Source organism: Mirounga angustirostris, unplaced genomic scaffold, assembly GCF_029215605.1.
Source record: "Mirounga angustirostris isolate CCGP_5_RB_7025 unplaced genomic scaffold, mMirAng1.0.hap1 SCAF_14, whole genome shotgun sequence".
Lineage (NCBI taxonomy): Eukaryota > Metazoa > Chordata > Mammalia > Carnivora > Phocidae > Mirounga > Mirounga angustirostris.
The window spans coordinates 85,676,359-85,704,063 of record NW_026991722.1 but is presented as its reverse complement, the minus strand read 5'-3'; the positions used below and the strand labels follow the sequence as shown (position 1 = coordinate 85,704,063).

General features: G+C 46.1%; 1 protein-coding gene across 8 annotated transcripts in view; it reads right to left on the bottom strand.

Moving 5' to 3' along the window:
• GRK3 (G protein-coupled receptor kinase 3) overlaps positions 1–27,705 on the bottom strand; it is a 128,145-nt gene that overhangs the window by 18,612 nt on the left and 81,828 nt on the right. For all 8 annotated transcript variants that reach the window (XR_010407438.1, XR_010407437.1, XR_010407439.1 and 5 more), the window contains 7 exons: positions 27,475–27,574; positions 20,006–20,084; positions 18,236–18,366; positions 15,980–16,074; positions 11,937–12,044; positions 2,844–2,910; positions 1,970–2,070 (listed from right to left, as the gene is read on the bottom strand). Coding sequence is in view for 4 of the 8 variants with exons in the window: in XM_064578564.1 (XP_064434634.1) it covers positions 1,970–2,070; positions 2,844–2,910; positions 11,937–12,044; positions 15,980–16,074; positions 18,236–18,366; positions 20,006–20,084; positions 27,475–27,574 (681 nt within the window). In the remaining 4 variants the exon portion in view is untranslated. The remainder of the gene's footprint in view (positions 1–1,969; positions 2,071–2,843; positions 2,911–11,936; positions 12,045–15,979; positions 16,075–18,235; positions 18,367–20,005; positions 20,085–27,474; positions 27,575–27,705) is intronic.

The window sequence follows — 27,705 nt, the reverse complement described above, 5'->3', positions numbered from 1 at the left end:
ATGCCCCACTAACCCCTACACTCCACAGCCCACCCCTCGGCAAGTCCTGGGGCTGACTTACTGCCTCCAACCCTCACCGAGATCTGATTCCTAGTGGGGGCGGCAGGGTCTTTGATCATGGAGGGAATGCTAAATGTCCCGCCACCACTGCCACCGTCCAGGTCCCCACCCTGCTCCCCGAATGGCCCTAACTGCCCCCCTGCCCCAGCCTGCCCCCCAGCCACACAGCCCACAGCCCCACCTGCCCCATACCATGCCCACATCATCTTTTCAAACCATCTCCCTACACCCCTCCCCAAGACTCTCCAGAGGCCTCCTGTTGCACTTACAGCAAAGTCCAGGGACACGGCCTACAGGACCTGCCTGAGCCCACCACCTCTCTGACCTGCTCTTGACCTCCCTCTCCTGGCTCTCCAGCCTTCTTGCTCTTCTGCATCGTGGAAGCTTAATTTCCCCTCAAAGCCCTACCCTCACTGACCCCTCTGCCTGGAGTCCTTCCCCTCTCTCCTCCCAAGGCTGGAGTCTCAACGACAACACTGCCTTATTTATCTCATTCATGCTCTTCTCTCGGTCTGAGGTCATCTTACTTACTGGATCGTTTCTATAATGTCATTCACCCCCACCCAATATAAGCTCCAAGACGGCAGGGCTGTGTCGACCTGTGTGTAACTGCCTCGGCCCCAGCAGTTAGGACCGTGGCTGACACTCAGGGAGTGCTCAGTAAGTGTTTACTGAATGAATGAATGAAATCTAAAGCAAAGGGTGTCCCTTTGCGTTTTGCATTTGTTCCTTCCCAACAATTGCTGAAATGATGGAAGAGGAACACGGCGACCTAAATGTACCACAAAGAGGGACAGGAAACCATCAGCAGACAGGATGGGCAAGGACACAGGAGCCGTGATTGCTGGCAGGAAATAGCACAGCTACTGGCCAGGGGACAGAGGTGCTGAGCTCCAGGCTCAACGCCGTGTGTGTGGAGGGGGGTGTGGGAGGGGGGAGGGGGGAGACATGCACTGAAGACAGTCTGAACTCTTCATGCATGCGCGCACGCACGCGCACACACCATACTGTCTTCCTCCATATCCAACCCCAAAATGCCTACAGCTACATGTTTATTCTAATGGAGTGGGGGGAACCTCTGAAAGGTTCTATTTTGAAGAAATTAAGCCTGCTAAAGATTTTAAAAAGCAATCAAAGGAAGGACTAGAGATTTAAGCCCACAGAAAGTAGAACAGAATCAAAGCGAAGATACAGGGAATACACAAGGTCAGAAGCATTGATGACCATTCTAGAAATTCCGACAGCCACCTAAAAGGAGTTCTACGAGCTAACCAAGGAAATGGAGGAGAGGGATTGTCAAATAAAAAAATAACAGTATTCCCCAAGCTCAAGAAAATGAGCCTCCACAGTACAAGGAACTATCGGAACCTGACATGAGGAGTGATAACTGGGCTCCATGACCAGCTTTATTGCACACAATAAAGCAATATATCCCCAAAGTTCTGGGGGAAAATCATTATCGATTTAGAATTCTGTATCCAGCCAAAATATCAGTCAAGTTTGAGGATTACAGGAAGGCATTCTGGATATCTAGCAGATAGAAAGCAAGTATAAGACAGTAGCCGACCAGTTACACGGGAGAGAAAACCAGTAAGAACCTGATCAGGATATTGAACTGCCATCACTGCAAACCTAATTAGTAAAACGTCACCAAATGAACTGTGAAGTATCAGGATTCGTTTCCACCATCAACATGCTCGATTTTTAAAGTTAAAAAGTTAGCGACTCCTTCAAGTCGTTAATTACGAAACACAAAGGACAGCACACATATTTCCCATGTGATTTTTCTCCCCCGCCTCGGGTCAAAATGGGAGATTTTTAGGGGCTAGGAATGATTTGGGATGTACTGGAACTAACTGTTGTTAGGTGCCCCGGGTGATGATCCTCAAGAGCTAAAATAACAGCCTACCCGCCTCCGTGGCAGCCGAGCCGCTTACTGGCATCTCTCTGGAGCAGGCCTTCTAGGAGGGACCGCAGTTCCGGCGAGAAGGCCTCTGGGAGTTCCACGTTCTGGGGGAGGAAAAAACAACAAGATTTCAAAGATGCCCTCCTGGAAACAGGGCCCTGATGCCCAACCAGACCTAAAGGCCATTTCTTGGAAAAGGACAGTGTTAAAAACTGCAGATTCATTGTGAATTAATATTTACTCTAAAGAAACGTGAAACTGTACTAGTCACTTTCTTTTTTTCTTTTAAGTAATCTCTTTGCCCAACGTGGGGCTCGAACTCACAACCATAAGATCAAAAGTCGCACGCTCCACCGACTGAGCCAGCCATGCAACCCAGATAACTAGTCATTTTCAACGTCAATCCATAGCCTGGGGCCAGGTCCAGAGAAACACGTCTCCCCACTCTTCTGCGCCTCAGTGATTTTTCCTTTTCTTCAATCTCCTTACTTTAGTTTTTGACTTTCTGGATCTCTTTCTTACTGTGGGGTGACAAACCTTGATTTCTGCCTTGGCCTCTATTTCCACTAAATTGCCAGTTAGGAATTCTAGGAACTGTATCTCCACTCATTTGTTTTTAAGAAAGCAAATTTTTACACTGGTTGTTAATGGAATGAGACGTGAAAATTATAATGCAAATAAGAACAGAGTTTTTAGGGGCACCTAGCTAGCTGGGTAAGTCGGTGGGGCATGTGACTCTTGATCTTGGGGTTGTAGGTTCGAGTCCCATGTTGTGGGTAGAGATTACTAAAAAAAAAAAAAAAAGGAAAAGAAAATCTTAAAAAAAAAAAAAAAAAAAAAAAAAAACCCACCAAAGCAGAGTTTTCAATCTCCTTACCACGGTGAGGGTCATTCGGTCTATCTCATGCTTGTCTTTGGTTTTGTGCTGTCTGAAAGGGCTGTGCCTGTGGAAATGAACAGCATCCTATGACAATGTGGTATCAGGTCACTTTGTGCAATGTCCCTGGCTCATATCTGAGTACTCTACTGTATCCTGTTACTGTTCATCCAAAACTATAGAAATACAAAAGCCATAACATTTACCGTGCCCAGAGAAAGGCTGGTGTTGGGGTATGTTAGTGTCTCAAGGGGGGGGTGTTTATGCTCACTTGAACTGTCTGATCCTCACGTCAGTGAAATCATGGTACGAAAATATGCTTCAGCAAATATATTCCTAGTGATATTTTAAAATATCCTTAAAAAGAAAACAATCAGCCAGCCGGTAGTCATGAAAATGAAGGCCATTTATATAACATTTGTCATGTTAGTGTTTCAGATAATGACTTTCATACAATTTCATCTTTTTTTTTTTTTAGAAAAATGGATATTAGTTTCTTAAACAACCCAAAGAACATACCGAAACACAAAACAACTACAACCGAAACACAACCAAGATGAACACGCCTCCCCCACTGGTAACTAGGCGATACTTTTCTTTGATGATAACAGACATAAATGAACCCTGTGTCCTCGGGGCCCTCCAGTTCTGAGAGCTGCTTTCTCCTGTTTTACTTAAGGAGAGCCCCAAATGTAGGAGTCAGCAGACCTGGGTTCAAGGTTGTGACAGGGGTGTTTACTGGCTGCAGGCCAGTCACGGAAACCGTCAGTCTCGATTTCTTCATCTGTCGATGGGCACAAGGCCCCCTACTTCACAGAAATGACAAAAGGAACAGACAGGCACCGTGTATGCTGGTCGCGGCCAAGAACACAGCGGTGTACAGGAGGTATGTGATACAGCAATCATTCGAGAAATTAATAAGCAAATTATTCCTACTCTTAACCCTGTTGTTAAAACCCTGGAGAAGCTGGCTTTTAAAGGAAATCTTATTAAAAGAGACTAGTAAACATGCCAATTACAAAATCCTGGTCTTTTTTTTTTTTTTTTTTAAAGATTTTATTTATTTATTTGAGAGAGAGAATGAGACAGAGAGAGCATGAGAGGGGGGAGGGTCAGAGGGAGAAGCAGACTCCCTGCTGAACAGGGAGCCCGATGCGGGACTCGATCCCGGGACTCCAGGATCATGACCTGAGCCGAAGGCAGTCACTTAACCAACTGAGCCACCCAGGCGCCCAATCCTAGTCTTATTTAATTTGAAAATTAAAGAAGGGCACCAACAATAAGACAGAAGAAAGAGAAATTAAGGAGCCGATCCCATTTACAATTGCACCCAAAACCATAAGATACCTAGGAATAAATCTAACCAAAGAGACAAAGGATCTGTACTCAGAAAACTATAAAATACTCATGAAAGAAATTGAGGAAGACACAAAGAAATGGAAAAACGTTCCATGCTCATGGATTGGAAGAACAAATATTGTGAAGATGTCAATGCTACCTAGAGCAATCTACACATTCAATGCAATCCCCATCAAAATACCATCCACTTTTTTCAAAGAAATGGAACAAATAATCCTAAAATTTGTATGGAATCAGAAAAGACCCCGCATAGCCAGAGGAATATTGAAAAAGAAAAGCAAAGCCGGTGGCATCACAATTCCGGACTTCCAGCTCTATTACAAAGCTGTCATCATCAAGACAGCATGGTACTGGCACAAAAACAGACACATAGATCAATGGAACAGAATAGAGAGCCCAGAAATGGACCCTCAACTCTATGGTCAACTAATCTTCGACAAAGCAGGAAAGAATGTCCAATGGAACAAAGACAGTCTCTTCAACAAATGGTGTTGGGAAAATTGGATAGCCACATGCAGAAGAATGAAACTGGACCATTTCCTTATACCACACACAAAAATAGACTCCAAATGGTTGAAAGACCTCAATGTGAGACAGGAGTCCATCAAAATCCTAAAGGAGAACACAGGCAGCAACCTCTTTGACCTCAGCCGAAGCAACTTCTTCCTAGAAACATCGCCAAAGGCAAGGGAAGCAAGGGCAAAAATGAACTATTGGGACTTTATCAAGATAAAAAGCTTTTGCAAAGCAAAGGAAACAGTCAACAAAACCAAAAGACAACCGACAGAATGGGAAAAGATATTTGCAAATGACATATCTGATAAAGGGCTAGTATCCAAAATCTATAAAGAACTCATCAAACTCAACACCCAAAGAACAAAGAATCCAATCAAGAAATGGGCAGAAGACATGAACAGACATTTTTCCAAAGAAGACATCCAAATGGCCAACAGGCACATGAAAAAGTGCTCAATATTGCTCAGCATCAGGGAAATCCAAATCAAAACCTCAACGAGATACCACCTCACACCAGTCAGAATGGCTAAAATTAACAAGTCAGGAAATGACAGATGTTGGCAGGGATGTGGAGAAAGGGGAACCCTCCTACACTGTTGGTGGGAATGCAAGCTGGTGCAGCCACTCTGGAAAACTGTATGGAGGTTCCTCAAAAAGTTGAAAATAGAGCTACCATATGATCCAGCAATTGCACTACTGGGTATTTACCCCAAAGATACAAAAGTAGGGATCCGAAGGGCTACGTGCACCCCGATGTTTATAGCAGCAATGTCCACAATAGCCAAACTGTGGAAAGAGCCAAGATGTCCATCGACAGATGAATGGATAAAGAAGATGTGGTGTATATATACAATGGAATATTATGCAGCCATCAAAAGGAATGAGATCTTGCCATTTGCAACGACGTGGATGGAACTGGAGGGTATCATGTTGAGTGAAATAAGTCAAACAGAGAAAGACATGTATCATATGATCTCACTGATATGAGGAATTCTTAATCGCAGGAAACAAACTGAGTGTTGTTGGAGTGGGGGGTGGGGTGGGAGGGATGGGGTGACTGGATGATGGACACTGGGGAGGGTGTGTGCTCTGGTAAGCGCTGTGAATTGTGCAAGACTGTTGAATCTCAGATCTGTACCTCTGAAACAAATAATGCAATATATGTTAAGAAAAAAAAAAAGAAGAAGAAGAAGAAGGTAGCGGGAGGGGAAGAATGAAGCGGGGGAAATCGGAGGGGTAGACGAACCATGAGAGACGATGGACTCTGAAAAACAAACTGAGGGTTCTAGAGGGGAGGGGGGTGGGAGGATGGGTTAGCCTGGTGGTGGGTATTGAGGAGGGCACATTCTGCATGGAGCACTGGGTGTTGTGCACAAACAATGAATCATGGAACACTTCATCTAAAACTAATGATGTAATGTATGGAGATTAACATAAGAATAAAATTTAAAAAAAATAAAATTAAATAAATATTGAATGTTAAAAAAAAAAAAAGAAAATTAAAGAAGGGATATATGTACATGACTGAGTTTCCTTACAGCAAGACGTGCCTAAAAAATGGTGAATCCTACAGTTTAATTTCTAAGGCGTATTTAACATCATCACAGGCAAAATACTCTATAAAGTGGGTTGGAGAACTGAGCACATAAATGAATGTGATTCAGAAAAGAGAACTCATCCTTGCACTACTTACTGCTCCCACTCTGACCATCCTACTGAATTAGTGAAGGGATGCACTGAATCATCTCTTGGAAGGGATTATTACATTTCAGAGCCTTGATTATCTTAAAGATTTTAATGTTCATTTTGTACAAGAGAGGGCACTCTAATGCTTTACTGTCCTTCTTGCCATGCAATGAAATAGAGTAACTTCCATCTCTTGAAAGCAGTAATTTGAAAAATAAACTCTAAAACAAGGTGAATGAGTGCCAAGCAAACATGCACTAATCTTTAAACTAGATTTTGACTGGAAATGTTCTGTTCCCCCTAACTGTTTCTTAAAAAGAAAAATGTACAATGATTGCATTTAAAAAGCAAATCGGATAGAACGACAAATGGTATGTTTGCTGATTTGTAAGATATTATCATTTTAAAAACCATTCCTTGTATCATCCTCAGATGCAAAAGACGCGGAGATATTCACATGTTCGTGGTTCGAGAGAAAAAGTTTATGAAATCTTGTAAGACTTCAGTCTCCGCCGACCCGGCCGTCTCCGCCCCACGCGGTCCCTGAACGCACACCAAGGGGTTGTGCGCAGACCTCCCGGCGCGGGGACGAGCCCTGCTGGTTTGGCTCCTGTGCGCGGTGCCGCGGGGACCCCGCTCTGCTCTCACCCCCGCGGACTTGCTGCGACTGCCGCCGGAAGGAAAGCGCTGTGCCCCGGCCCTTGCAGCGGAGGGCCGCTGTGTTCTGACAGAAGCGCTCTGTGCCAAACGTAGAAAGTCCTTCATGAGACCGGAGGAGGCTCGCAAGGCGGAGTGGAGCTGGAGCCGGGGGTGCCAAAAACGTCTCCAGCACATGAACCCTGTCTCTACCGAGCCCGCTGTATATACACGGCTGTTCCGCGGCCGACTCCGTTCGGCAACAGTCGGCAACGCTTCTCAGCGATTCGGCTCTGGGCTGCGCCGCGGACGAAGGCTGCGCTTCCAAGTTCGACATCTTGGTGCACATCTGTTTCCAATGCAGTCTTGATTATTCTTTGTGAACAGAACCAAAGATTCCGTTTCTATTTTGGAAACTGTTAAAGAAACCCTCCGACAGTAATAATCTCCGCTCGGAGGGAGGCACGTGGCGCTCCCGGACCCTGTGTGGCTGCCGCTGCGCCCCGGTGCGGCCGCTTTAAATAGGACACAGTTTGGGGCCTGCCCACAGCTTGCGGGGCGGCTGACTTCTCCCAGCAGCGCGCGCGCGGCTCTCGGGCGGCTCTCGGGCGGCCTTGCGGCGGCTCTCGCGCGGCTCTCGGGCGGCTCTCGGGCGGCCTTGCGGCGGCTCTCGGGCGGCTCTCCCAGCAGCGCGCGCGCGGCTCTCGGGCGGCTCTCGGGCGGCCTTGCGGCGGCTCTCGCGCGGCTCTCGGGCGGCTCTCGGGCGGCTCTCGGGCGGCTCTCCCAGCAGCGCGCGCGCGGCTCTCGGGCGGCTCTCGGGCGGCCTTGCGGCGGCTCTCGCGCGGCTCTCGGGCGGCTCTCGGGCGGCTCTCGGGCGGCTCTCGGGCGGCTCTCCCAGCAGCGCGCGCGCGGCTCTCGGGCGGCTCTCGGGCGGCTCTCGGGCGGCTCTCGGGCGGCTCTCGGGCGGCCTTGCGGCGGCTCTCGCGCGCCTCTCGGGCGGCTCTCCGGCTCGTGGCGGGGCGCCGCGGGAACACAGTTCACACGTGCGGCGGGCAGACGCGGCTTTCGCACAGACCGGGAGCGCGCACTGTACGTTTCCCCCGAACGGGGGGGGAAATCGTTCAAGATGTGAGAAGTGATGGGAAAACACACACGCGTGCGCGCGCGCGCGTGGCAGATCACGTTCACAGCGGAACGATGAGTTCAAGAGACTACGTTTTTAAGTAAGAGTGATTCAAAACTCTTACGTCAAAATTTAATGTTCGAATACCAAAGGGATGACATGTTACATCAAGTATGAGTTTTGAACCTAAGCCAACAGCTGCCAAAATATTTATAAGCATTCCTTTTCCCCCTACAGGAACAAACTCAGTAGCCTCGGGCAGAGCTCAGCGGTCCCCAGACCAGCAGCCAGGCTCTCTCCCTGCATCTGACACCTTCGGGGACCGACCATCAGAGGGGACGAGGTTAGGATCAAAGCTACTGTCACATCAATTCTTTTCCTTGACAAAGATCTGAAATCTAGATTGAGGATCAGGACAGCAATCCCACACAGGCGCAACAGGAAACCTTCCATACCCGGCCCATCCCCGTGAGTCCAGGGAGGCAGAACGCAATCTCAAGCCTGGACAGCTTGCGCTGCTCACACCCAGACTCCTTTCCTTCGTGCCTCCGCGGTGTTCTTCTACCGTGGCAAGGCAGTGAGGGTGCGTGAGGGGTGCGGACAAGGGTTTCAGCAGAGGCGGGGGGGACACACTGGTCCGTGGAAGAAGCATTCAACTGAAGAAAAGAGAAGCGAAAAAGACCTGCTGGTGACCCCCTGTTCAAGCGCACTACGCCTCTGTGGGAAGGAAGGAAGAGACATGCTCTGCCTGGGCACTGCTGACCTTTTGGGCAGGGCAATGTTTTGTTGGGGCAGCAGGGCCCATCCTGTGCATTGTAAGATGTTCAGCAGCATCCTTCGCCTTCACCTAACAGATGTCAGGAGTAGCCCTTTCCAAAGCTGTGACAACAAAAAGGACTCCAGGCATTGCTAAGCAGCACCCCTTAGCTTCCTAGCTTCCGTATCTGAGCACCCATCGGAAAAAACCAGCAACCACCGATCAGCATAGCAACATCATTTGGCCACTTGCCTCCTTCCTGGTCCGAGGCCCGCAGGTCCTGGCCTTTTGCCTGGGTCCCCACACCTGTCCCCCATCTCCCTCCATCCAGTGCCACATGCATGCTGCTATGAGCACCTTCTTCTGACAAACACCCAGCCATGTCTCTCCTTTGCATAAAAGCCTCCAGTCTCTGGAGCCCCCACCCCCCACATGGCCTCCTAGGCTTTCCCTTCTTGACCCGGCCTCCTCGACCTTCTCCCCAGGCACGCCCTCCTTGCCCAGGTCACCACTGGGGAAAGGCAAACTGTCCTATATTTTCTGCTCCCCGCAGGAAAACATGTCCACTTTGCTCCAGTCTTGGAATCGCCAACCCTTTCCAGGCCCCCTTCACAGAGCATCCCCTGCATGGAGTCCACCCTGCTCTCCCAGGTCAGCCCTGGGACCCATTTCTTTGCTCCCCAGGATACTGCAGTCCGCCTTGCTCATGTGTGTGGACATCTCTACTTTCCTGTGAGCTCCTTAAGGACTGGATATGGCTTCCCCCCGCCCCCCGCCTCTCCTTCTTCCTCTCCCCAGAGCATGAAGCACAGTCTCCTGCATATTGTAGGTACTCAATAAATGCTTACCAAGTTTACTCTAAATCACTTAAGTCAAAAAACATCTCCCTGCCCTTTGGTTTCCATGCTCTCTCCTTTCCTGTGAATGGCTTCTGGACAAGCAAGGCAGAGAATGGCATAAGATCATAAATCTTAGTGTGAAAGGTTCATCCAGTCCCATCTCTTACACACTGGAAGGTTTCTTTGCACGCCAGCTCAACAGATGGTCCCTAGACAGTGACGGGGACCTTGCTACCTGTGATGCACAACACTCCTTCAAATGCTTAAGTGGGTATTGTTGTGTCGAGCTGACATCTTTCCCCTCCTTAAAATGCCTGCTCTTGGGAGCGGTGCAGCATGAATACAACCCTTTCGAGAAGACGGATCCTTGGCCAACAGGGAACCAATCATTAGGGTTCCCCTAAGCCTTGTACCCAGCTCTTCCAAACTTTCCATAAGAGCCATGGTTTCTAGATCTTTCCCCATTTTCCTCTTGTCCCATTCATCCCATCCTCAGGAACACCCTCTGGATGTCTTCCTGCCGGCCAAGACTCCTCTTGATGGGAGCTGCATTGAACACAGCGTTTCCCCCGAGCCCGCTCGAGGACCCATGAGGAATGAATCCCTCCCAATTCAGTACTCTGAACCTGACCTGTGGCCAGATATGGCTGGATTCACTTTATTAACCACAAAAAAATCACACTGCTGGCATATCATTAATAATTACATTTTCAGATCTTTCAAAAACAGTGTCATGCCAGATCATCCCCAATCTATATGCGTGGACATTATTATAAACAGACTAGTATCAAACGAAACAAAGACATGAACCAAGCCCTAAATACACGGCTTGGCAGGTTTCCCTGTGACATTTTACTACTGATTTTTCAATCTTGACTTGATGTAATCAACGGTTTCACTGTTGCATGGAATTTTACTGTCTCAAAATTCCAGGGGTGTGGATTCTGTACCTCCCACCCCATCTCCGGTGGGGGCCCAGACAAAAACCCAATGCGTGTCTTTGCGTGCTCACCTCACATAGAGAGACTCCACCGGGTGGTTTGTGTGGGAAGTGGTTTTCTCTGGCCTGTCTTGCAGAAACTCTCTAATTAGGTCAGCGAGTCTGATGATGTGAATTAGGGCCATCCAGGCTCCACACATACAGTAATTCAATTAAGGACCAACAGGACCTGGCTCTCTGGGCAATAATACAATTTTGGTTCCCCAGTGAAAACGGTGAGCAGAGAACTAGATTACCAGAGTCCTGGGGAAGCAGCAAGAGTGCTGTGACCTTAATCTGGGGGAAACATGGAGTCCAGCCCCTTTGTCGAGCGTGCTAATTATGGTAAGAGGATGTGGCGGTGCTCAACGAGGCTTCCCAGTGGGAATGTGAAAAGCTCAGCAAATGACCAGACCTGTCGTGTTCACAGCAGAAATAGGAGAAGGAGGGTCTTGACCAGGAAATGTTAACATAAAGTGCTTTTTGTGTCCTTGTGGATGAGGATGACCAAAAACATATTTTCAAAACTTAAGATTTCCATTCCGGTTGGCTGAAAATTCTTAAAAATTAATGGAAAAATGTTAACATGATCATTGTGCTCGATACAGGGACATATTTTTGACAGTGCTTTCATTCCCTACTCCTTCCGCTCTATTTCACCATCTTTGGTGGTTGAGAACTAACACCAATTAATTAAAAACACAAAATTACGCAGTTTCATTTTTGTGTTTTATGAAAAGCAAATTAACTTCAGCACGCTTCTGAATACATGCACGCTTTTAAAATCAGTTCACTTTGGGTCTTGGTCCTTTCTTGTAACCCTCAAAATGCTTAACGTTGGCAAGACAATCATGAGTAACTGATTCCTAACGAAAAAGATTATCCTACCTTCTTCAATTATCCACATTTTAAAATAACTCTCAGGCCCCAAATAAGGCTTATCCCTGGGACCACTTCAAAGCAGTCTTCTTTTAGGCTTAAATGTGTTGACATTCCTACAAGGTACGGAACAAAAATACGAAACTGTAAGCTTTTGCCTAAAAGTTTATGGGAGTAAGGCGGAACGAGCCCTGGTCATCATCTAGGTTAGCACTGTGTGATCTAAAATGGTGTCAGAGCCTAACAATGTCTAACTGGTCTGGGTTCTGATCCGAGGACATACCACGGCGACGGTAACAGAAGGATGCATTTCACTCACCCTCGCAGAAGCTTGAAAAGCATGCAACCCAGGGAGAACCAGTCGGCACTGCTGTCATACGCTGTCCCCTTCTGCAGCACCTCGGGGGCCATGTACCCATGGGTGCCACTAGGGAGAAGAAAGTGCACACACAGTTATCAGAACACGCCCACCTTACAAAACGGTAACAGCTCAGCCAAGAGGGTCAGATGTCCTTTGTGGAACGGCAGCAACTATAAACACGGGGGAGGGGACAATGGGGGGCTCCACACAACATGATGCATGGAACAAAACAACCTTTCCTGTCTGAATTAGTATAAGAATGAATATAAATAAATTACAGTAGGAGATAAATATGAAAACATGCAAGCTCCAGTCTCGGAGGAGAAATCTGAACCACGTCAGTCTTTCTGCACTACAGCTATGAAGAAGTCTCCTGCCTATTCCAGAGCTCTTGTGAGGACGTACAAAGGGTGGGCGTGAGGCTGGGGGAGGGAAAGATAAGCAGGCACCTACAGGTGGTGCCACGGACCCTCAAGGGATGGGGACATCCCTCCTGTGTGGCGCCACCTCTGTGCTAAGTCCTTAGCACATGCTAAGGGTGGGGGCTACTTACTAACATAGTCAGCGACAGACCCCAAGGGGGTGGGGAAGAAGAGGGGGCCCAAGCCGACAGGTGCAAAAGATGGAGAGATCCCATGTCCAGTTTTGAGGGCTGCCGACAGACCAAAGGACCCCGCTAAGCATGTGAGGATGGTTTTCAGGAAGTTGAGAAAAAGATTTGGGAGGACAACCATTTTATCTTGAATTGCACTATTCTGCAACTCTGAATCCCTCCTGTTGTACCATTCCCCACCCCTCCTTCAGGATTTGAGCGCGCACTGTTCCTTCTAGAAGAGCGAGAGGAGGCTCGTGGGGGGCTTTCAAAGACGCAGCCCGAAAGGGTTCCTGCAAAAGCTACGCCCTCCAACCTGTCCACCCTGGCTGATCTTCCTTGACAAGGTGGGTGCTAAGACAACACCTCTATCGCATGGGGTTTCCACGCAGATTCCACGTACGTGAGGGGTTTAGAAGGGTGATGGCACAGAAGAACAACTTGATCCATGTCAGGGGTGTTCATCTCTAGTCTTATTTTATTAGAGTCACGTTTAAGTTATGCTCGCTCATAATCATTCCCGATCCAGGATCAGGACTGGGCTCTAAAGCGTTCTCACTTTGGAAGATGGCTCTCAAGCAGGGAAAATGGGCGCTGGTCCATCATGGCAGGCCCAGCACTTGAATGAGCTACACTGTCCGGAATCTGAAGTCTGACCGTGTCAGGCCAGCTGTGAGGGCACGGGAGGCTTCTAGGAGGGGCATCCGAACCGGTCTCGGGGAAGGGTTCATTTCAGCGCTGCCCAGAAAGACCTTGGTGGTGACCTGCAAGCCTATGATTCCCAGGATCAAAACCCACTTCTGGGATGGGAAAATACTACAAGGATAAACACAGGGGGCTAAGCTGACACCGGACACAATCAGAGCTGGATCCCCCGACCCCCTGCCACGTGGCTTTCTGATTCTGCCTGTATGGCAGCAACTGCTGCTTCCCCACATTTCCCTCTGAAGAGCCGAACTACTCTGAACCCTGAAAGAACGCCTGGAGGTTCTGAGACACTGTGGCATGAGACACAGCCTTGCTGTCTTAGAGAAAATAAGCTGGAACTCCAATCCGGCACTGGTAATCTATTCAATCCCGAAAGCCTTTCTCTGCTTTCTCAGGACTACCACATAGTTAACTTTCAGTTTACAGTAATTTGTGAGTCATTAAATGGACCCACTCAGTTTAAGCCCAAATCGGGAACCTCAACCACAACACTTTCTGTAGACGGACCAGCTAGGTGAAGTCCAAGGATCACACCTACAGCTTTGAAAAGACTTGGGAAACCACGTCCAGGGCGAAATTCTGGCCAAAAGCCCTCATCGAGTCCAAAGTGGACCATTTCCTAGCCTCGGAGAGTTTACCCGTGTAGGGTAAGGAGTCCAAGCTCTGGACTCAGACAAAACTGGACTTTAATTCTAGCCCCACCATGTGCCAAGTCTGTGACCCTATTCAAGTTACACGATGTCTCCGGACTTCAGTGTCCACACCAGAATGTAGATTATTCCACCGGTAACCTCTGGCACTTCTGTGAAGACAAGAGCTTATTCAAAGCAGCCGGCCCCACATGCCAGGACAGTGGATGTCCAGCCGGTGACGCGGTGAGCACTGCGGCTGCTGGCACCACCGCGACCCACACACCAGCCCCTCCCTACACGGCCAGTTCCGGGGGGTCCCTGCGGCACTGCCCCCGCCAGCCAATGGTACCTAAAAGCTTGCTGCATTCATCAGTGGACTTGACCCTCACAACACTCAGATGAAATAAATACCACTGGCATCTCTTTAGAGAGAGGAAAAAAGGAGGCACAACTTGGAAGCAGATTCAAATCCAGATCTGCTGCCTCAAAAGCCTTTGTTCGTGGCCAGGAGATGATGTACTTTTAAAATAGTGTCCTCACTATCATCATGCAAGCATGGAAACCAACCTTCCCGATCCTACCCCCTTCTACAGCTGCTGTTGGAATCCGAGAACAGCTCACCGCTCAGAGCTGACAGGTGAATTACAGTAAGAAGTGGGTGCAGCTCTGTAAGGAAATCAATAACCCCATCACTGGAATTAATTCCTTTGCAAGATTAACTCTTCTGAGCTCTTGGATTCGCCTTCCAAGGTGGCTACACTAAATTGATGAAATTAGCATACCAAATAGCTACTGCATTAAAAATTCAAACAGCCCTCTTAAAAATGCCTGATGAACTTGCTGAGAGAAGCTTATGCAACCACAGGTTCTGGCCTAATAATTGCAAAGTGCTGGCAAAATGCTAATGCCATTATCTCTGGACCCCAGATTCTGCAGGAAGGGAGAAATCTGTTTACAGAATCGGTGCTCTCCACCACACACGTTTGCTCCAGGCTTTAAAAGGTGACTCTGACTTAACGTAGCCCCTCATCAGGTATTGCAGCAATGCAGAACCACTTGACCTCTACACCCACAGAAAGAAGGGTCTGGGGTTGATTTTCTGCATGGATGTGTGAGGTGAGACCCCGGGAGATGAATGTTAACTCAGGAGGGACAATAAAATGTAATTTTAAAGGATTTCAGTGCTGAGAGTGATATATTTACAAAAAAAAAAAAAAAAAAAAAAGATTAAAGCAACACTCATCTGTCCTACCACAAAATGCACCCATGTCCATGCCCTCCACCCGGATAAACTGATGCCAAAGGATCAGAAATGAAAAGCAGTGTGTGTTCCCTTCTGCTTCTGCAGAGGTCCGGGACCTGTCCGTCCCTGGACAGGGGTGAGCAGAGGGGTCAGGTGCTGGCTGAGGGCTGTGGGGCAGGGGGTTCCCTCCGCATGGTCTGTTGGAGGACTGATGTAGTTAATGCTCAAGTCTAACATGGCCAGCTAGCGAATGATTTGTGTTTTTAATTAAAAAAAAAAAAAAAGATTCCTAATTTCGCTCCAGGGAAATAAAAATCCATTTTGAAAACGAAGGAGAAAGTAGATGGAGACAGACGCTTGAGCTCTGGGCCTCCCTTGGAGAGCTGTACGCAGATGCCCCTGCACCTTGCCAGGCACACGGGCTTCCCTTTCTCCTCGGGACAAGTGCAGGGATTTAGTCCTGCCTACTCTGTAGACGAGAAGACGAGAAGGGGCAAGCAGGTGAACAGACTGACGAGGGTCGCACAGCCGGCATGGCTCAGGTCTGCTGCGGAGGCCCCTCTCTCCCCCAGACACCCGGGCCCCGGCGGTCACGCTGCGGGCCCACCTACGCTCCCCAAAGACAGAGGAGGCACACCCAGCTTAGCTCTGCTCCCATAACCAGGGCTATGGGGCCTGCCCCCGACCCAGCGTTATCCCATATGGACAATCCCCTCTGGCAAGAAAAAGCTGGGGGAGCAAGCGAGCAGACTGGGCTCTGAGCCAATCACGCGTCGCTGGAGAGGAACAACAGTGAACGGTGAACAAAGCTGACGGCACTACTCACACGCTCGCGTGGGGCTTCTTTTTGGAAAAGTCACAGGCGAGACCGAGATCGGATATCCTGACATGTCCGTGCTCATCCAGGAGGATATTTGCGGGCTGAAGAGAAAGACAAGATGATCTTCTGGAGTTCCCAAATTGTCATAAGCTTTGAGAATCTCTACAACCACAGGAACGTGATACCCTATCATTTTATCTGAACACGAATTCCACACTATCACATCCAAGTTGGGTATGATGCTAAACGTCACACTTTTCATGTTTAAATCCTGCAGGAAAGTGGCAATGACAGACACAAAGGAGTCTACTCATGAGATAACGAGACACAAGGCACGGAGCTTGCAGGGCTGATGACTACGGTTCATCAGAGTTAAAAAGTACTTCCCGCTCCCCACCCCCCGGAATAGCAAACAGCGGCCCAGCCAGAGCCGCGCACCTCTCCACAAAGGGAGCGCGTCCACCAGCTTCTCGGCTTCTGCGAACCACAAAGGCCTCAGGGGATGAGCCCACGAGGCACAGGACAGAAAGGAATCTCACGAGAATGTACCACCATGGACCTAAGAAATCAACACATTCCACAGTGCCGCACCAATCCCGATGAACGGCATTTCTGCTTCTGAGGACAGAATCAGAACCCAGGACCTCACCGAATGACCCAGGATGACTGTGACCACAACTCTGATGAAATATATCTACTGAGATTAGATTTAGCTGGCATAATCATGGAAAACAAAGCTCCTCTCCCTAATATACATTGAATTACAGTCATCTTAATATTTTCCTGCTGGGGATCAACTATTGTTTTGCTTGAAATAAAAATAAATGGCATGCTATTATAAAACTGAAGCATGAATAATCATGAGTGACTAGAATTCAGTTTGAATAGAAATTAAAAAATACCACTGCCTACTGAATAGCTTAGAAAACAAAACAAAAAAAATACAGCATAAACATGATTAAAGACCGATTACAGATCTAAATTAAAATGTATTACAATAGTGCTTCATGGGCCTTCAGCATGTAGTTTATTCTTCTGCAAAACTCACACGAAGGAAACGAAATGTCATGCGCCAACCAGTGTCTAATTATTTCTAATTCAATGAAAATACATTTTTTTCTTCTTCATGCTCAGATGAAAACTGAGGAGATAATTTCGTAACCTTGCAGAAAGCTTTAAATTTTACAAAGTGTTTTGTGACAAAGTAAGAAGCTCAAAAATAAAATATAATATTTTAGATTCTTGGAAGGCAACCTTAAAAAGCGAAGACAGCTAATCAAAACACAGCAGCTCCTGAGAGAAAGGAGCATAATCTGCACATTTCAGTCGGTTACACTGGATTCATTTGAGAAAGAATCTGAAAGAGAAGGCAAACACCTCCCCCGGAATGTATTTACCCTGTTGGGAAACTGTGTCTCCTATCATTTTTCTCCTCGTTATTATGTGCACATTACTGTATTTGCATGATCATTTCTACAATTTGTCAAGGTCCCTTTTATCTCTATCCCTGTCTTCTCGCGATGAGTGTCACCACAGAGGTACCGAGCAAACTCCTAGCTCCCTTATGAATGCAGAACCCAGGACCGAGCACCATGGCCTGGAAGGGGGAAACTTGGAATAGACTCACTGCATTTTTTTCCAAATCCAGAGAGAATAAGAATGAAGAAGCCCAGACACAGCCGTCTGGGGCTCTGCAGTTCAGGGACCTAGAAATCTGTTAGTGATTTTGAAGACAGTCCTAAAACAATGTGAAACTCTCCGAGTGGCCTTTAGGGGAAGTTCTGCAGGTTGATCGGCCCTGCCTCCGACGAGCTAGGACTCGGCCGTTCTGCGTCTCGGTTCACCCGTGTATAAATCCCGGAAGACACACATTCTCTGCTTTTCATCTTTGTACATCACCAGTTCTAACACAGAGCCATGGCCAAACCAGTTGCTTAGTGAACATTAAGTGCATCACAATTAACTGTCACATCAGCAACGCCAAGAAACTCCTTCCTTGCTTTTCATTAATTCATTGCAATTTTTGAGTTGGTGTGTGTGCTGTGTCAGGCAGGGGAACACACATTGAGCTGGCAGTGACAACTAGGAAGGAAAGGAGTGCCTGGCACAGAGTTTAGAATCTGGACAGAGAGACATCACACAGATGTGACCTCACTGGGGCTGAGGGGAGGGAAATGGCATGTCCTATGAAAGACAAGGGATCGTCTGGAGACCCAGGACCACAATACCTACTGCACAGCTCCCGGAAACAGAGTGCCTTACCTTCAGATCTCTGTAAACCACAAACCGATTGTGCATGTGTTCCAGCCCCAGGATGATTTCAGTGGCGTAAAACCGCATCTCCTTCTCAGAAAACACCCCGTGTTGTGAAAGGTGATAGTGCAAATCGCCCCCTGGAACCAGAGACGCAGAGGTTAATACAAAGTGTGTCAGTTCACAGGAAACAAAAATCGTTGCCATCCTAAATAGGGCACAGTTGAAAAGAGGCAAACTTTGCTTCTGCTTTGTCTGTGTATCTGTCTTTGACTTCTGTAGTTTGCCAAAACACTTTCAGAAGTATAGAGGAATCTCAAACATTAGAAGACTTTCATGCCGGGATGGCTGGGACAATATACAACACAGTCATCACTCTCAGACTGGGAGTCCAGCTCCCAGATGCACCTTCACAGGGCGGGGGTATGGGGCAGCTAGGTTATCTGCTTTGAGTATTTACATCCTATCTAGTAACTGGACCAACCATGTAATGATCCAGCAGATGGCTTAGCAACTGGCTCCGTGGACAATAAAGAAAGAAGCACACAGAGAAACAAAATGATCATATTGATAGATATTTGGGAAAGCAGATACAGTAAAAATTTAACTGGTGAAATCCAGGGAGGTGGGTATTGGGCGTTCCCAGGAAAATTCTTTCCATCTTTGCCCCATGTTTGCAACTTTTCATAATAAAATGTTGGAAAAAGGCAATCATCATATGAGCTCAAGTTACAGAGACAGAGAATGTCACCAACAGGGTAAGGGAATGTTCTTATAAACTGTAAAGGAATAGCCTCTACTGATCTGGAGAAGTTAATGTGTGGCCAGCTTTATGGCCCCTGATTTTCCTTACGTATCTCCCCTTTCACGCACATGTGTTCCTGTATAACCACTGGCGGATCAAGATGTAAAAGATTTCCGGCATCCCAGAGGCTGCCCCGTGCCCTTCCCTGTCAGTGCCTCAGCGCCCGCCCCTGGTTAGACCAAGGGACTCCATTCTGACCTCTCACCATCCCTTAGTTTTGCCTGTTCTGAGAGTCACGTACATGGAATCACACAGGAGACATGCTATGGTGTCTGGCTTCTTTGCCCATTATTATGTCTGGAAAATTCCTCCATGTTGTTGAACGGATCTGGTTTTAAGTCAAACCCTCAAAACATAACAGAACCTCAAATGAACTTCCAAAAAAAAGGTAATTCATTTGCTATACTGTATGCATTTCATTCCAAGCTCTTAACTTGGAATATATACCATGTCACTCTCTAGTATTAGAAAACTATTTTTCCAGCTAGAACTTTCTCGGCATTTGCAGCGTCATCATTCATAGCTTAAAAGATCAATGGCTGGCTGGTCTGGGCTGAAGATTCGGCCCGAAGCCATGCTGGCCCACAGCCAGTCCTTCAAAGTTGTTTTCCGAATACGCTTCTATCTTTGGCCTACGTTCTTATGAGGAATTTCATTCCTAAAAGTTGAGGGTCAGGAAACAAGCTAATTAAAGATCTAGGCCAGCTGCATTCCAGAAAATGCAGTTTCACTCTGCGTATTTTATGAAAATCTTTTCCAGAAAATGCAATTTCCTGGTGAGAGTCTAGGAGGGCCAGAGGGGAATGGTGGTCAACATTTTAAAATGAATTCTAAGGGAAACTTGAAGAGTAAGGTTTCCTTAAACTTCAGTGGGAACCCAATTATCCAAAAGACCCAACCGCCAGGGTGCCTAGATCGGTGTCATGTCCCGGCGAAGTCTTTCCCTGCGTTCAGACTTCCTGCGTGTCGCTCACCGTTCATCAGATCCAAGATGAAGCAGAGTTTATCTGGAGTATGGAAGGCATAGGTCATACAGACAATGAAAGGACAGTCCTAGAGAGAAAAAGCAAGAGTTTGTAAGAAAAACAAAAGCTGTCCCGGGAAGCACGTGTTACCTGCTACCAAACAATATCCACAGCTTTTCTCATCCACATGGCTGCCCTGTGCGTTGAGCACAGACCCCTCTGTGGTAGCCTTAATGGTCCCAGCAGAACAGATCTGATAACATGACAAAATGCATAGAGACAGAGCATTACTAAGTGGAACAGATGAATTCAAAGGTCTCATCTCTCTCAGATTCATTCATGACCCTTTTATCTGCATCTTCTTCAAAGGACCCAGATTCTACAGAAAAATATTGCTGCCTTGCTAGTCTTTTTGTTGGTCAACATTTTTGTGCTGGCTAGTCAAATATCCATTTCAATCTCGGATTCTGACGTTGGAATAACCGTATTACATATATCACAATATAGGGAAGAAATACCTATATTATTGTCTTGAAACACTGGGCGAGCATAGAAGGGAATTCAACTAGCTTTTCAAAGTGGAAAAATATACCAAGGTCAGGGACTGAATAACTCAACTATAAAGATGTCAGTTTTCCCCAAAGTAATCTAGAGATTCCATGCAATTTTAATTAAAATGAAAATCAACAAGCTGATTCCAAAATGTATATGAAAATGTACACAGCTAGGAAAAGTAGAGACATTCTAGAAGAAAAACAAACCTGGAAAAGTTACATCACCAGATATCAAGACTTACTATAAAGCAACAGTAAATCAGACAGTGTGGTAGTAGCCCAAGGACAGACAAACTGACCAACAGAACAAAAGAGAGAATCCTGAAATAGACTCAAGCATTAACAGTCAATTGATTTGTGATAGACTGACAAGACAGGGTGGGAAGAAAGGATGGCCTTCCCAATCAGCGGCACTGGAGCAACTGGGTATCTGCACAAAGGAAGTGAACATCTACCCCTACCTCACACCACACACTAAAGTCAACTCCAGGCAGACAAAGATTTAAACGGAAAACAATGAAGCTTCTAGAGGAAAACAAAGGAGAATATCTTCATGACCTTAGGGTAATTAAAGATTTCTTAGGCCACGAAAAAGCACTAGCAGTAAAAATATTGCTAAACTGGACTACAATAAAATTAAGAACTTCTGTTCTTCAGGGGCGCCTGGGTGGCTCAGTTGTTGGGCGTCTGCCTTCGGCTCAGGTCATGGTCCCAGGGTCCTGGGATCGAGCCCCGCATCGGGCTCTCTGCTCCGCGGGAAGCCTGCTTCTCCCCCTCCCACTCTCCCTGCTTGTGTTCCTTCTCTCGCTGTATCTCTCTCTGTCAAATAAATAAAATCTTTAAAAAAAATAAAAAAAATAAAAAAAAAGAACTGTTCTTCAGAAGATACTATTAAGAGAGCAAAAAGGCAAGTCACAGAAAAGGAGAAGATATCTGCAATTCATACACACATAAAGGACTCACATTTAGAATATACAAAGAACTCTAGTAAATCGATAAAGAAGAAGGCAAACAACCAACAGAATAATGGCAAAAAAAAAAAAGGCAGCAGTAGTAATAACAACAGTAATTAATTAATTTTAACAATGGGCACTTCCCATAAGAGAGTATCGAATAGCTCACGAGCCTCTGAACAGATGCTGGACCACAGTGGTCCCCAAGGAAATGTATTATTGCAATGTGTTATCGCTAAAACCCACGAGAATGGCTAAAATTAAAGAGACTGACAATACCAAGTGGTTGGAAAGATAGGGTGGAAATGGATCTCCCATATATGGCTTCTGGGAGCTCACAATGGTACAAGTGCTCTCGAAAACTGGTGCTATCTGCCAAAGCTGAGCACCGTCTACAAACCCTATGACCCAGCATTTGCACTCCTGGGTATACACCTCACAGCAACCTGGACTTCTGTGCACCAAAGAGAATGGCGTGAGACTCTTCCTCGCAGCACTCTTCACAACAGCCCGAACTGGGAAGTGATCCGTCAGTGTTAGAATGGATGTATGGGGGCACCTGGGTGCCTCAGTTGTTAAGCGTCTGCCTTCGGCTCCAGTCACGATCCCAGAGTCCTGGGATCGAGCCCCACATCAGGCTCCCTGCTTGGCAGGAAGCCTGCTTCTCCCTCTCCCACTCCCCCTGCTTGTGTTCCCTCTCTCGCTGTGTCTCTATCAAATAAATAAAATCTTTAAAAAAAAAAAGAATGGATGCATGAACTGTGGGATATTTGTGCGCAGAATACTAGACAGCCACGGTCAGCAAGCTTTTTTGCAAGGGGCTAGACAGTAACTGTTCTCACTTTTACAGGCTCCATGCGGTCTTTGCTCCATATTCTTTGTTTATTTTCTATACAATCCCTTAAGAATGTAAAAACCATCCCTGATTCACAGGCTGTACAGAAACAGGCTACAAGGCAGATCTGGTTCACGGGCCTCGCACAGCTTGCAGGCCTTCACTGGTTAGCTGCAGGATGCCCTACTGCTCTGGGCAATGACTCAGATGGATCTCGCACGCAACACTGAGCGACAGAGGCCCAGACGCAGAAGAGTACATTCAGACAAAGCCCAGACACGGGCAAAGCTAAATTCCGGTGTTGGAAATCCGGGCAGCGGTTAGCCTGGGCGAGGGGTGGGTGACCGGAAGGGGCACAAGACTTCTGGAATACAGGTCACTTTCTGTCCCTTGACCTGAGTGCCGGACGCGCGCGTGTGTTCCCTTGGGAAACTTCATCGGTGCTAAGCCAAATTTATGACTAGGTCTTTACATACAGTGTATACTAGCCACTCACCTGATTCAAATAAAAACTGGCAAACAAAACAAAACAAAACAACTATATCCACTTTTTTAACAGAAACAAAAAATTATTAAATTCCACAGAAAATATTCAAGTTTCACAGAATAATCCATACACTGAATTTGCATTGTCCAAACCTCTGTTTTCAGGGCAGACCAATAAATCTGAGTTAATACCTTTCTATACCAAAGAATCAAGAACTTGAATTCAATTTCCATATATCTTCCAGAGGAAATAACTCCAGAATGAATTACAAATTTCATTTTTTGATTACCTAGTTTTTGCCTTAAAACGCTGTTGAGGTGGTATTAGTGACTACTGACTTCAAGCCCAATTTTGCTTTAAATAGGCAAAATAAAACTGCTTTCCTTTTTCTGTTAAAAGCCATGTTGCAAAAAAAAAAAAACAAAAGCCATGTGGCCTTCCTGGGGCCCTCCTGGAACTACATAGGGAACCACCTTTCTAATAGCCTGCTGAAGATGGCTCATTCTGCTCCTTCCTTAGTGGGGTTCCCCACACACTCTGGTTCCTGATCTGAAGAGCAATTCAGATGTCACACAGAGAGGCTGGTGGACCCAGAACTTAGGGTCTTTCCCAGCTAGAGACAGCAACTGCACTCGCTCCACCAAGGAGACAAGTGGACCCTGCCAAGGGGTATTTCTGAACACGATGGGATAAGATCCTTCTAATGGTAGCCCTGAGAAAGTAGCAAAAGGGGCAAAAGGTTCACTTAGATCTTATGTTATTAAGATGGAACACGAACTGCCGATTTAGAATCACAGGCTGAGTAGGAAGGGCCTTTAAAAAAAAAAAAAAGATCACCTGGTCCAACTTGTTTATTTTTAAGACAAGGAAACTAAGGCCCTAAAAAGGGGAAATGACTTGCCTGAGGTCATAAAGAAATTTGGTAGCCAGCCAAGATCTCACCCCCAAGTCTCCTGACCTTGTCCAGGTCAGGTATGCTGCCTACAAAGGCAGGGTTTCTGTAGCAATGTAAAAGGAAAGCTCAGTTAAAGGGGTATGATTCGGTTGTCTCCACGCTGACCGCAGTCCCTCACCTCTCTCAGGTGCTGGGCAGAAACCACACCGGGTCTCGTGTGAAGCTCGAGACACAAAGAACCAAATACAGACCAATACGACAAAACAGGCAGCAATTTAATGACGGTGCAGGTAGAGTTCCCAACATAATCATGGTTAAGATGTTTTGCCTTGATTACCAATTAAAGGCAGTAAGAACTAGTGGATCTATTGGAGGCAGACCCTCAGTGAGGACTTCCTACAGGTACCGAGCAAAGTAGCCTGTATTCTGTAGGGACTCTGTGAAACTCTAATAAAATACACCATGAAGTACTTAAGAATTCTCCACCCTGCAGTCAGAGGAAGGCTTATGAGATCGTCCCGCTTCGAACACTTTGTCTCCAACTGCTGTTAAGATTTTTTTTTTTTAAATCCTCAGAACTGGCCTGGAAAGCTCTTGACGGTCTGGTCTGGTCCCTGTCAGTCTCTCTCCCCTCTCCAGCTTCATCTTGTGCGACTCACGCATCACTTCAGACCCCGGCTCTGCTGACCTTCCCTGAAGTCCTCAAACCCTCCTGAAGTGCTCAGGACCCAGATACGTGCTGGCACCTCCAGTGACTTCCGAGGAGTATCCATTGTCACCCCCCTCACCCCCCCGGTAACTGCTTCCTGGGCACTGGGTACCTGTCTCACGGCTCTTGCCACACGTCCTAATTATCTATGCATTTCAAGATCGGGTGAACAAATATCACCTTCTCTCATTCTGTGCGGCTCTAAAAGAGCAAGGCCCAGAGTCACGTTTTGGGACCCCTACCTGCAGCAGAATGCCTAGCACGATCTAGGCACTCCAATATAGTTCAGGAATGAATGAGTGAGACTTCAAGGACATGACGGGACTGTTTCATGAGGGTGCTAAGTTAGCTCTTTCCCAGCTACGGACATGCTTATCCTGGTTCTGAAACTTGAAGATTTCCCTTTTTACTATTCTAGAATTACAGAATCCAACCAGGAACAGTACTTCCTACTGCCTCTTTGAAAGGTCGGGGGAAGGAACACTCAATCTGAGACTGGAAGGAAAAAGAAAAAACTTCCAGTAAAAAGAAAACTATAACAAGTGACTTCAGTTCAGTTTCATGCCAATACCCTGGGAAACCACATTATACAGGTTAATCTGAAGTTTAACCTAGTGATGCCAAGAAAGATCATTAAAAAACCATAAAAAGTGGCCTTTGATTAGCAAAAGACAGAAAAAAAGAAAGAAAGAAAGAAAGAAAGAAAGAAAGAAAGAAAGAAAGAAAGAAAGAAAGAATGAAAGAAAGAAAATGAAATTCCAAACAGCTTTATTACAACTCTTTTGGTTAAATTATGTATTATTTTTTTAAAGCTTTTATTTTTAAGTAAGCTCTACACCAGTGTGGGGCTCGAACTTACAACATGAGATCAAGAATTACATGCTCTCTGACTCAGCCAGCCACCCCTTGGTTAAATTATGTATTGATAAGTAAAACACAAAACAAAACAAGAAAACCTCAAAATTCCCAAAAAACAAAAACAAAAGCCAGGTTCGATATTTGAATAAAAAATATAAACAATTCTTTAAAGTTAGCTCAAAGTAGTAGACCAAATTAATCCCAGTTTTTTATTTATTCCCTTCAAGGGTAAGACTGGGGAGGAACCATACCTCTACTTAACTATATTCCCCTTCACGTGGAAAAAATAAATATAAAAATGCGCCATGAAAATTTCATGTATAGTTTCCAACACCAAAAATTTCTTTTTCCATAGGCTTTCTTGAGAATAAATATCCAAGGTGTTGGAGATAACTCATTAAAAATTAATATTTTAATTATCACTTAAAATCTGGAATAAGTGTACATCCATGTTTGAAATTTAAGACAACGACATTCCCAAAAGAACCCAGAAACCAGTGCCATTCGAACCGATTCCAATACAGTGTGCAAGCTGCTCAGTCTCCACTCCCAACTAGTTGAAAACATGGTCGTGCACACAGGATAGCTCTTATTTGAAATGCTTAATGTCCATATGTTGGGAGGCAGTGGCACATAGATAGAAATTATTTATAGCTAAGGCATTTTCACTTATTACGGTTGAGCTAAATTATGATACTCTTCTACTTCAGTAGCAGATAACCTTTCTGAAACTGCTTAAAACTAATGCTAGAATAATATAAACCACAATACAATAAATACAGGTGTAAACAAAAAAACATGGAGCCTATCAGGTGATAGTAAGAAAGGAACAACAGGGGACGGCTGGGTGGCGCAGTCGGTTGGGCATCTGGTTCTCGATTTGGGCTCAGGTCATGACCTCAGGGTCATGGGATCGAACCCTGTGTCGGGCTCTGTGCTCAGCAGGGAGTTTGCTTGAGATTCTCTCTCCCTCTGCCCCTCCCCCGTGCACATGTGTGCATTCTCTCTCAAATAAATTAAAATCTTTAAAAAAAAAAAAAAGGAACACTAGCCAGGGAGTCTACAGACTCTGGACAAGGAAATTAACCTCTCTGGGTCTCAGGTTCCTTGCTTCCTAGTTGAAAGGGATTCTCTGATTCACCATTAAAATCTGATTCCTTCATCCTTTGGGTGAGGTTGGCCCTATTTAGAACCCAGCTAGGATATTTGGAGGCCACGCCCTCCCCAATAGATCTCACTGCACACAAACCCTCTTGGCTCAGTGTTTAACCTTAAATTCACATGTGAGGTACTCAGCAGGAGTCTGGCCACTCCACCGTCATTTCCTGCCTTCCCTTCGAGACCTCGAGTCCCTGACCTCCTCTGGCAGGCCTGCTGGTGCACATGGGCATAGCCAGGTTGGACACAGAGTTTTTCTGGGTGTCTTTATAGACATCTGTTCAAATAAATAAAAGCCAAGGCTTTGCTCATGGGTCATACCATTCACTGCAAAAGAAGCCAGAATGGGACACTATTTTGCAAGAAGACACAGGGTAAAAGTTTTTGGCACAAGCTGAGCTAAAAATGCTACCTGAAAACAAATACAACATCCAACAGGTGGAAACATGGTCTTGGAAATGGAAATGAGCAAAATCCACAGCAGGTAAAAAAGCAGCAAGATAGATAACGATAAAGCCACCCTCTAGAGACTGGGGACAGACCCAAATCCAGTTCAGGCCTGAGTAACCCGCAATGCTTCCTCTCTCTGTTTATTTACAGAGGACAAGAGCTGCTTTCCTCGTGCTCTTTCTTCTCTGGGTTAGTCCTCCATCATGCAGTCAGTTCTTAACTAGACTCAAGTGATTTCGTTGTTGTTGCCATGATTACTTCCTGCCCTCTCTGCAAGCATATTCCGCCAAGAAGGAAGCCATAAACAGCCACTAAAGGGAGAAGCCGTGGGTGTGCATGATGATGGTCGCTAACACTTCTCTAACTCCCAAATTAAACAGAGATAATATGAGAATTACACACTATTTATATTAACTTAGTGCTGCTCTTCCCTGCTATAAATTCTAACCCACCCAAGAACTGGCTAGCTGCATAATTTGCTGGAAAAGAATGCCTGTATTTTAAATAAATTGTCCTGATATATAAAACCAACCAACCAACGAATACAGAAACAAGCAGTGCTCAAAACGGAATACTTACCCCTGTACTCACAAGAGACAACATAATCCTCTCATTTAAGGCTAATGTTTCTCCTTGTTTCATCTTGATCCTCTTCTTATCCAAGCATTTCATTGCATACCTAGAAACATAAATGTTATTGAAAAAACTCTACTGAAAATATATCTAGGCTGCTTTAAACGATACACGTCGTACGGGGGAAAGTTTCTAAAGATTTGGGAAGTGTCTAAAAGAAGCAAAATGGTACCCAAG